Consider the following 10,341-nt stretch of genomic DNA (forward strand, 5'->3'; position numbering starts at 1 on the left):
TTTTTAAATGCCCGAGGGCTAGAATCAGCAGGCAAAGTCTCCAATCTGGCACACTGGAAAATGGAAATAGGTTATGAAAAGATTTATGTTATATAAACATATTATTGCCTTGAAACCAGTAATGTTGTATATAGTTATTCTGAAACTGAGGGCCCATTATTATAACTGGCTCATTGGTCTAGGGGTATGATTCTCGCTTCGGGTGCGAGAGGTCCCGGGTTCAACTCCCGGATGAGCCCTCATTTAATCCACCCACAAACCAGGTACTGGTACCCAAGTCCAGATCAACAGGGAGGGCTATGTGAAATATTTGCAAGGTTAAACATTAAATTTTCATACTAGATGCAGGTCTGGTTTAACGATGGTCACTGAAGATGAAAAAAATGAAGGAAATCTCATAAAGATGTTTTTGGCAAAAGGTTAGAAGGGTGAGTAAAATTGAAGGCTTACAGGGAAGTAGTGAGACCCGCTGTGACGTATAACGTGGATAACAAAAAGACAGGTGCCAGACTTCAAGGTTTTTGACCAGAATGGAGGGGGCCAGCTCAGGTTGATCATCTTGGAGCCAAAGATAGAGAGACAAGGCTGAGATAGTGGGTATGTTGGACAAAGGATGTCGAAGATGGAGCTGCCAGGCAGGAGGAAAGGGGAAGGAACACAGAGTAAGTTCATGGATGAGGTGAAGAAGGACATGAGGGGGGTTAGGGTGACACAGAATGCTAAGGACAGGGTGAGATGATTCAGTGTGGCGACCCCTAAAGGGAACCACATATTTGTATGAGTATAATTTGCTTACTGAAGATATGCTTTTATGTATTTCTATTTGTTAATTGACCTGCCTGGGGACAGTGTTTTGCCCTGTAGTGCTCTGCAACAGTCATGTGACTGAAAAGTATGAATTGAGATGATGGTGGGATGTAGCTCAGTGGCAGAGATCTCAAAACGTAAGAGGCTAATTAACACTAGGAGCAAGCAGGCATCTTATATTTGCACTTACTTTGTAATCTGTTATCCAGAATGTGTCTTACTCTTTGTACAAACCCTAGAGGATAACCAAGAGCACTGTGTGGGAGTGAAACATTATTTGGAAAAACTATTATTATTATTATTATTCCTGACAGTCTTGAAGTCATTTCAGGCAGAGTTTGAATAATTGGAGGGATTATTCTTATGTTTTATTCCCTTTTTAGTTAGAACGGCTCCCCTTCATGTGTTCCAGAGTAGGTTCTCTTTCCTTGCTGGCTAGGGCTCCGGTTGGGAATTTCCTTAGATGTTTCTGTGCTGTCTTCTAGAACAGTCCTCTCTCCTATGTTGTAGAGCGGGCTCTAGAAGAGGCCTGTGGACTCTTCTAGAAGCAGGCAGTAGCGCTCTGTGTTCTCTGTTCTAGAAGCAGGCAGTAGTGGCGTGGCTGGGTGAGTTTCAGCTGCAGTTCTACACCACCCACTTCCTCACCGCGGGATATGATCTAGACACCATTAGCCGCATGACCCCTGAGGTAAGGTCATGACCCCTGACCCCCTCACGTCCCGCCCCTTGTCTGTCAAGGCTCCGCCCAGCACAGCTATCAAAAATCAGCTCCCCACTGACCTGGATGATGTCATCATGACCCTCCTGTCTCTGTCACCTGACCCCCCGGTGTGAGTCCTAAGCCTCAACCAGTCACTTCTCATGCTCCGTCTGCTTCATTTACATACCTGTGTTCACACATGGCCGCGTGTTCCAGTCTGTGCTGTAAACACTACTCTGTGTTTGTCCTTGAATGTGGTTTTTAATGTGATTGTGTGTGTGTATGTGTGCGCTGAAGCAAACACAGTGCTATGATGTAAACGTCCCCAAAGGACAGGCGACACTCATCAGAGATTATCCAAAGCCAAAATATTCCCGAAGGCATATCACGTGTGCAAATGTCCGAGTTGCCTGTAAAAACTGCTCACATTTGAATAGAAATGAAAATAAAAACACCTCCAGTAGAGGTGGTGAGTTCATGATGTGACTGAGTGTGCTTTGCATTGAAGGATCTGACGGCAATTGGGGTCATGAAGCCCGGACATCGAAAGAAGTTAATATCAGAGATCAGCAAGCTGCCCTCCACAGACTGGCTGCCCGACCACAAGCCTGTAAGGATGTTAGCTGCTGCATACAATCTAGAATAAGGAGGTCGGACGAACACAAGAGCACAGACGCATCCAGCTCACGCAGCATCATAACTGTGCCTGTGTCTGTCTGTCTTTGTTTTAATCAAGGCTAATCTGGCAGACTGGCTGTCTCACCTGGGCCTTAGTCAGTACTACCAGGTACTCGTGCAGAATGGTTATGAGAACATTGACTTTGTCTCGGACATCAGCCTTGAAGATCTGCGAGAGATTGGCATCACTAAGCTCGGTAAGATAAAATGTCATTATTAAGATTATAGGCAATATATTATAACACAAGTTCTATAGAAAAGTGCGACCCTTCATTAGGAAGCCGGGTTCCTGTTAGTCGCTCTTAGTGTCTTTGTTCTGTGTTTGTTGTTTAGAAATTGCGTAGATATTGAATTGGCTAAAATGTGTCGAAGCGCATTTCAAGCTGTTCTCTATAATCACGTGTAACCATTTGTGTGTGAGAGATACAAGAATTTAATGTGAACAAACGTATAAACGCATCACAGAGGGAACGTTGAGATTCAAATGAACCAATAAAGCGATAACAGACGATTATGCGCCACATCATCCTCAGCCTGTTAAGTGTCTATTGTTTGCACCTGGTGAAGACGCTCTGTGTGACTCATTGTAACCAGCTGTCAAAACAAATGTAAAAATCGTCTCGGCACTGCTCTCGCTGCCAATCTGTAAATCGTATCTACCTCCTTTAAAAAATGTGACAGTGCCAAGAAGTAGCTCCACAAAATTTGTGTTTTTAGTGTGAAAAATGTGGTCAGTGAAGAAAGATAAAAACAGAGGTTGCTTCTGCTTGTCTCCAAAAATCCTTTATCAAATTATAATGGAAGTCTATTGAACAGTTAAATGCCACTCCTCTCACTCGAATGCCTACAGATCAAAAAGTCTATATCTGCTGGCTTTCAGGAAGACACTGTTGGAAAGAAGATGGATTTTCCTGTTTGAGCGCGCAGGCAGGTTGAAGAGAAATCCTACCAGATAGAATTTTTGTGCATCTTCCACTCTGTCGGTTAATTAGTCCAGTCTAGTAGAGATTTTTGCCAGTTTTCTTGCTGTAATCTACAGCTTTCAGCATATACAAGCAAAAAAACAACTTTTCTACAATGCAAGATATTATTTTAATAATAAAATAAATTATTAAACAAAAGTTTGAGGGGTGGCTCGAGACTTTTACATATGACAAAACAAGATAACAGGACTTCAACCTCTTCTCTGTAATTTGCCTCTTAACTGCAGTGATCCTTTGCTCATACCGAGGCTGCTGGCTTGTGGCTGGCTCTGAGCTCTGTGTGAGGTTGATTTAAATGTCTGAGCAAGTTGGATGTTACAAGTGTTTTTGTGGTTTAGTTTGTCAAAAACCGTGAAGAGCTTCCGCACTAACGCCATGTTTGCGTGTGGCTGCCAGCGTGCACATGAGCCAGTCATTTTAATGTTTAGACGTTTCAAACGGTGCAGGGCAGGATATGAACCAGAATTATGCTACTGGAAGAATTTGGACATAACATAGAGTGGGAGTGCTGCTTAGCAACGGTCCCACCAATAACACAATAACTTTTGCAAGCCAAGCGATTAATTTATTTATGAAATTCCAATGCTGCAAGGACAATATGTATAATGCTTACCATGTATTAAAGAACAGTATCCTGAAATGCAGCAAATTCAAATTGCTGGATTGGCGGACAGAGGCGGTTTCTTGCAAGTTAAGTAGATTTTTTTTAAGGCGCAAAAGTATGACATCACAACAATGTCATTGGTCACTTGCAATGTTGAACCTGGAACAACATTTATTATGATGATGTGGGAACAACACGAGGATATCAGATCCTACTTGGATAATACTGTTAAAAAACAAAACAAACCTATACAGAGATGTAATTATTATTCAACTTTTTGGTGGGGAGAATTGTTCCAAAACCTTGTTAGTTTTAATCTGCATGACTAGCGCAGAATGAGGTTGCCATTAAAGATTTGCAGTTTTCAAGAAAATGTAAATTTGTATTTCATGGTGGCTTTTATGCAGAAATGCCACTCTCTCCTAGCTTTGCAGTGTAAATATAGCTTATTCTCTTCTCACAATCCTCTGTTTTGCCCCGCACTCCTGCCCCCCCCCTCAGGTCATCAGAAGAAGATAATGTTGGGAGTGAAGCGGCTGAAGGAGCTTCAGAGAGGAGAAAGTGGCTCCGAGCCTCCTCAGAGCCCCTCTACACCTCCATCCAGCCCAGGCGGCAGCACTACATCAGAGCTGCGGAAAGAGGCGAGGAAGCAGAGGGACGGGGTGCCCAGCCCTCGGGCCAAACCTCGCCCAGGTCTCGCACATACACAGACCCCTCCCCACACACCGACTCAAACCCCACCGCAAACGCCCCCGCACACTCGGACCCAGCAGGCTTCCCCCAGGGCTCGGCCGCGGCCATCCACCCAGCAGTCGACAGCAGACTCGGCAGTACCTCTGTTGAGGCTGCCCAACGTGGAGGAAGAGCGACGGAGAACTCACAGTCTAATTGGCTCAGAATCAGACTCTAGATATGCCACCGTGTGCCGCAGCAGCTCTTCACATACCGCTGCCGCTAATGATGTCACTGTTAACCGCAGCCAATCATCTGTTACCCTTCGCCCCCGTAGGAAAGGTCGGCCCCCAACACCTCCTAAACGGTCCTGTTCTTCCATTACCGGGGGTGACGGGGAGGGCGAGGGGCAGGTGGAGGGACTGCTCGGGCTGCCAACCTATCGAGAGCGGCGAGCTAGTGACTGTGGCAGCCTGGGAGCTGCTTTAAGGGCTCAGGAGTCAGCAGGCTTGGAGAGGTCAGACGGAGCTTCTGGGAGTGTTCGCAGCCTCGCGGCCATGCTGGAAACATCCATCGTGAGTGGAACCAAAACGCTGCCGAAGAATCTGGGAAGCAGCACGAACTACCTGCAGGTGGGTGACAGTGACTGTGAGAGTCAAATGTATGAGTTTTTTGGGCTACATGTCTAACAGTGATGTGATCTGCAGGCGAGTCCGCCGCTTCTTCGTCGCCAGGCAGGCGCAGGAGGTCTCGCATCTGAAGAAGATGATGTTTTAAATCGCCGCAGGACCATCAGTGGACCCGAAGGCCTCCCTGGAGATCAGTCTGACCAATTACCTCAGCAACCGGTCCCGCGACGCCCCGAGCCTCGGCCCCGCTCCACCGTGCTCACCTCAGCATCAGAGATCACAGACGGCACAGCGACGCTCCGGAGGAAGCCGCGTCCTGTGGCCGCGGACTCTGAAGCTCCTGCATCTGTGTCTACCACGGTTGTTACCACGACTACTGGCTCTGACACCATACGCAGGAGGCCACGCACGACTGAGCACACGGAGCATCTCATTCAAAGCAATAACCAATCAGATTCTCCTATCAGTCAAATAGATAGCTGCCGTAAAATTGAAAGCGAGCCGCAGCAGAACGGCGGCGTGATCCTGAGGCGGAGGCCGGTGTCTGAGATCTCCGAGAGGACGGAGACCAACAAGGAGAGCTGTGAGTGGATGGAAGCTAGGAAGTCTCTGAAGCCACCAGTTTCACCCAAACCATCCACTGTCACCCTGAAGAAGCCGCAAGCTGACCCCCCGACTCCGACTCGTAGGGTCCCCATACCCGGGCCTGACACTGCTGAGCTGGCCCAGAGTCCCGGTGAGACACACACACAACACATGGTCACTGAATTTAACTTCTGTGTCAGAAAATCAAAATCCTATACTTAGGGCGTTTAAATATTTATTAATTTCTGCCTTTATTTGGTGGAGAAAGTGGAAACAGAGACAGAAAAGAAGAACACGCAACTCCCCCCATAAAACCTTTGATGTTTTATGATGTTTTATTACAACATGCTGACATCAGCCTGTTATGGCGTCATCTTATGTTGATGACGTACGGTGTCGTATTGAACAAACAAAAAGTGCATTGTATAGCTCCCTCAATGGCCTTTCATATTATACAATACTGGATATGGTTTCGTGAAACCTTTTGACCTTGGGCACTAACAATGAAAGTCAAGGTCAAATCACAAAAACAGTCGCCTCAAGGAGCTTTGTATTATATGTTAAAGACTCTACAATCCAACAGAAAAATCCCAACAATCAGACGACCCCCTATGAGCAAACATTTGGCGAGAGTAGGGAAGAAAAACTCCCATTTCACAGGAAGAACCAAAAAAACGGATGGGACCATTTTTCTTCTCTTCTAAACTCAGACACATACAGCTCACTACCCACATGTTTAATAAAATATAGTTAATATTAATTAACTTGGCTTATAACACACATTGCATAGTTGAGTACAGCAAATATAAAAGGTCCTATTATATTATTTTCCGTGTTACCTTAATTTAAATATCATTAACATCTGTTCATATTCATGACAAACATTGTTTTTAAATTAATGTCATTTAATCCAAAGACATCCTGCTTTATGTGTAGCCTTGTACTCTGCATGAAATCAGTGATTAGTAAAAGAGTTAGAATTCATCACATGCGGTGGCTCCATAAGCGTTTACAGTTGTTATCCCTCGCTGTGTTCAGAAGTGCTCTTTTACACTCCAGTGGTTATTTGAGTTACTGTTGACTTCCTGTCAACTCAGAGCACTCTGGCCATTCTCCTCCCACCTGTGACATCAACAAAGCTTTTTCACCTAGAGAACTGCAGCTGGCTAGATATTTTCCCTTAAACCATAGAGATGGTTGTGTGGGGAAAATCCCAGCAGCTTCTGAAGTCATCAGACCTGCCCGACAAGCACCAACAAACAAACATCCCACATCAAAAGCCACTTAAATCTTCTTTCTTTCTCTTTTCTGCTCAGTTTGAAGTTGAGCAGGTCGTGCTGAGCATTTCAGGACATGATTTGCTGCCACTCGATTAGCTGACGCTTTTGGTCACACACAGGTCAAAACCTCATTAAGTCATTCAGTATTAAAAACTGAAATGTTTCTGTTGCTCTGTAAATTCAAAACCAGGCAAGTAAACTATGCCAGGAAACAAAGGTGCTCAAAGACTAAAACATTTTTAAAAAATCAATAATCGATAACAGCAGTCTCTTTGTTTTGATTCTTCAGAGAAATAGATATCATCTATGTGAGAAAAATGACGTCGTTCTTTGTGATTCTCTCTGAGCAGAGTCGAAGCGTGTCCCTCCCCCCGTGTCCCCGAAGCCGCGTGGGCCTCCGACAGCACCTAAACCTGGCAAAGCAATAGTAGCTTCAGCAACCATGAGCCCGAGCCCCGCCGCTACCAGCCCGGCTGCAGCCAGCCCCACCCCGGCCCCCAAACCCTCCTCTCCGCTCTCTGCCGCCCCTCTTCCAGCCCCCGACACCCCCTCCGCTCCCTGCCTCTCACCCGGGCTCCCTCTCACTTCCCCTTCTCCAGCCCAGAGTCCGTCCACTCCCTCACCGCACCCCGTCAAACCTCCACGCTCCTCGATCACCGGTCTCTCCATCGACCTGTTGGGCTTGCGGGAAGTGGAGGAGGAAGAGGATAGGAGGCGAGATGAAGAGGAAAGGAGGAGAGAGCGAGAGCACAGGAGGCACAAAGAGCAGGAAGAGGAGAGAAGCAGAGCCGAGGACGGGGCTTTGAAGGAGCTGGAGAGGAAGTCCTCAAAGAGCGACAGTGTGGAGAATCGAGCAGGGGAAGGAGAGCAGGAGGGAGAGGTTCAGCATCGGCTGGAGGAGACCAGCGCCTCTTTGGCTGCAGCTCTGGAGGCTGTGGAGCATCAGATCAAAGAGGAGGACACACAAAATGAGTGAGTACTAGAAGCAAATCTCATTTTCCCACTGAAAGGAGATTTATATTCATCGGGACTGCATGTTGGCACCCAACCTAATGACAAAGGGATTAGATCATAAATAACTTGACGCGGTGTAGAGCTGCAAATTGAGACAGCTTATTACAGGCTTCAGTGTAATGGAAGTGCTAGTGCTGTACAGAAAGGACTCCCGAGGCTCGTGTTGACATCAAACTCAAGATTGTGAGAAATATACACACACTCCTGGTTTGAGTATAGACAGTACAAAACATGGATGTAGCCATTGATCTTAAGTGGGCCCAACCAGTGAAACTCCCTTTTCTGCCAGGTTAAAGATATTTAATCCCTGACATATCTTGATACAGGAAAAAGAAGTGAAACTTCAGCAGCTTTTTACATGATAAATGTGTAAAAAAACAGAAAATCTTCTGGTAAGATGCTCAGATTGTCAAACCTTACATTTGACAGCCCTGATCTATGGGTTTGAAGTTTTGTTTGATCTCCTGTGAAAACCAAAACAGGAAGGGGATATATGTTTTTCCCCATTAGCTATCAGCAGTTATTCCAGTGCAGCTGAAAAGGCAAAGAAGGAGAAGGATATAAAGCAGCACTTTTATTCTAATCCAATGAGTTGCTTTAAAACAGCGATCCAAATTTGTTTTTGTTTAATATCATCAACTCATTCCCCCTCAGTTGATCAACTCAGTGGAGTGGAGGAATTCAAAAATCTGGACCCAGCCAGGGTTTGCTTGTGCGTATGGGTATGTTTGTCGCGCACGCAAACGGACGATGAAATTGCATTTCCTGCGGCTGCTTCACAAACAAAGCCGTGCCGCGTTTTGATCGCAATGATTTAAATGCAAAGCAGCGGCCGTGGTAAACATTCCCTTTGTTTTAAAAACAGCTCTGTGATTCACTGTAAGGAAAGTGAACAGCAAAGCAGTGAGGCTGTCAGGAAGAAGACCAAAAACAGTGCAAGGGGATTACACGCTGCGAGTCCACTCGGGGAGGCGTCGTGAATCCAAGAATTGCCGACTGCACCACTATCAATAATGACAGGACAACAAAGCTAGAAGGTTGCTGTTAGATATAACAGGGCATCGAATAGCTAAGTAGCCAAATGGGTTTTGGAATTCATGGAGACAAACTATTAGAAGGAAAACAAACTTGCTGGGTGGAAAAAAAATCAAATATTACCAGCTGAAACTATCCAAATGACTCCTCTGGCATCTTTAGCTGCTTCAACTAGAGGTGGGCGTAGTAGTATCGATCCGACACTGGTATTGGTATTGGATCAATACTATCAGGGTAAGATACTTTGCTTCTATCCTCTAAGTTAAGTATGTAGCTCAGTGAACTGTGTTAAATTAATTATTTTGGGGGAAATGAAAAATATTCCTCAGACATGCACTTTGAAAAATGTCTCAACCTTTTTGTGTTGACTGTCAGGTCTGTTTTATTTATAGCCTATAGCTCATTTAAATCGTTAAATTAGTGATCAGCAAAGTGTGTTCAGAATTTGCAAACTGATGATGACTCACCTCATGAATCATGACACACTACTCTAAGTTAAAAGTATTATGTATAATTGAAAGCATTAGTGTTGATGCTGGTATCGGTAATACCGGCCCTGTATTCACAAGTGAATAAGCACAACACAGAACAAGCTTAAACACATGAACTTTGGACAGTTTTGGGAGAATTAGGTCAGGAGTGTCTGACATGCAGCATGCAACAGGAAGTAATCTGCTTCACACACATTCACACCTCTGGATATATCTCCACGTGGTTTTATGTGAGGGTGCTTGCAAGAAGCAGCACTGGTAAATGCTGCAGACAGTTTGCACAACCACTTAATCCAACATCGCACGGAATTTATACTCAGGAGCTGGAATGTTAGCTGGTCTAAGTCCTTATATGTGGAAATGAGACCTTAACCCTGTATTTTGAAAGAAATGTGAAAAACCTTTGCTATGATCTATTTCTTTGTTCCCTGACTGCCAAAACTTTATCTTGAACTTAAAATTTGAACAAAAACAAACAAACAAAATATACATATTCTTATTGCCTGGGGTTAGAGGTCATCACCGGTGACAACTTAGGTCACAGAAGGTCATTCAAAGTAGCTAATGTGCGATCAGTGTTAGATATTTGCATCCTCTCAAATCCCTCCACTTTCCATCTCTGATTCTTTGCTGTATGCCTCAGCACTAACCGAACCCTTCTTTTATTCTCGCCCAACTTCCAGCTCTCTCTCCGGAAAAAAAGCAACAGTCTCCATCTTGGACGACATTGGCAGCATGTTTGACGACTTGGCAGACCAACTGGATGCGATGCTGGACTGATCTGCTGCACGCATCTCATTTTCCTACAAGCCCTTTCCCTCGCCTCCCCCCTCATCATGCGTAGGTGTAAGAAAACTCTCCCG

At 45.2% G+C, this 10,341-nt stretch overlaps 1 protein-coding gene and 1 non-coding gene across 2 annotated transcripts in view; both read left to right on the forward strand.

Moving 5' to 3' along the window:
* Nucleotides 1-10,335, forward strand: part of LOC102193514 (caskin-1) — a 43,828-nt gene extending 33,493 nt beyond the window's left edge. Inside the window, exons 15-21 of the mRNA XM_013914315.1 lie at nt 1,388-1,495; nt 2,016-2,117; nt 2,244-2,382; nt 4,274-5,076; nt 5,152-5,809; nt 7,289-7,910; nt 10,162-10,335. Coding sequence (XP_013769769.1) covers nt 1,388-1,495; nt 2,016-2,117; nt 2,244-2,382; nt 4,274-5,076; nt 5,152-5,809; nt 7,289-7,910; nt 10,162-10,258 — 2,529 coding nt within the window. The 3' untranslated portion in view covers nt 10,259-10,335. The remainder of the gene's footprint in view (nt 1-1,387; nt 1,496-2,015; nt 2,118-2,243; nt 2,383-4,273; nt 5,077-5,151; nt 5,810-7,288; nt 7,911-10,161) is intronic.
* On the forward strand, nt 168-239 carry trnap-cgg (transfer RNA proline (anticodon CGG)). The gene has a single exon. It is a non-coding gene; the product is annotated as a tRNA-Pro (tRNA).
* Nucleotides 10,336-10,341: the final 6 nt, after the last annotated feature.

The sequence above is a fragment of the Pundamilia nyererei genome, unplaced genomic scaffold, assembly GCF_000239375.1.
Source record: "Pundamilia nyererei isolate P.nyererei 1_Seehausen unplaced genomic scaffold, PunNye1.0 scaffold00186, whole genome shotgun sequence".
Taxonomy (NCBI): domain Eukaryota; kingdom Metazoa; phylum Chordata; class Actinopteri; order Cichliformes; family Cichlidae; genus Pundamilia; species Pundamilia nyererei.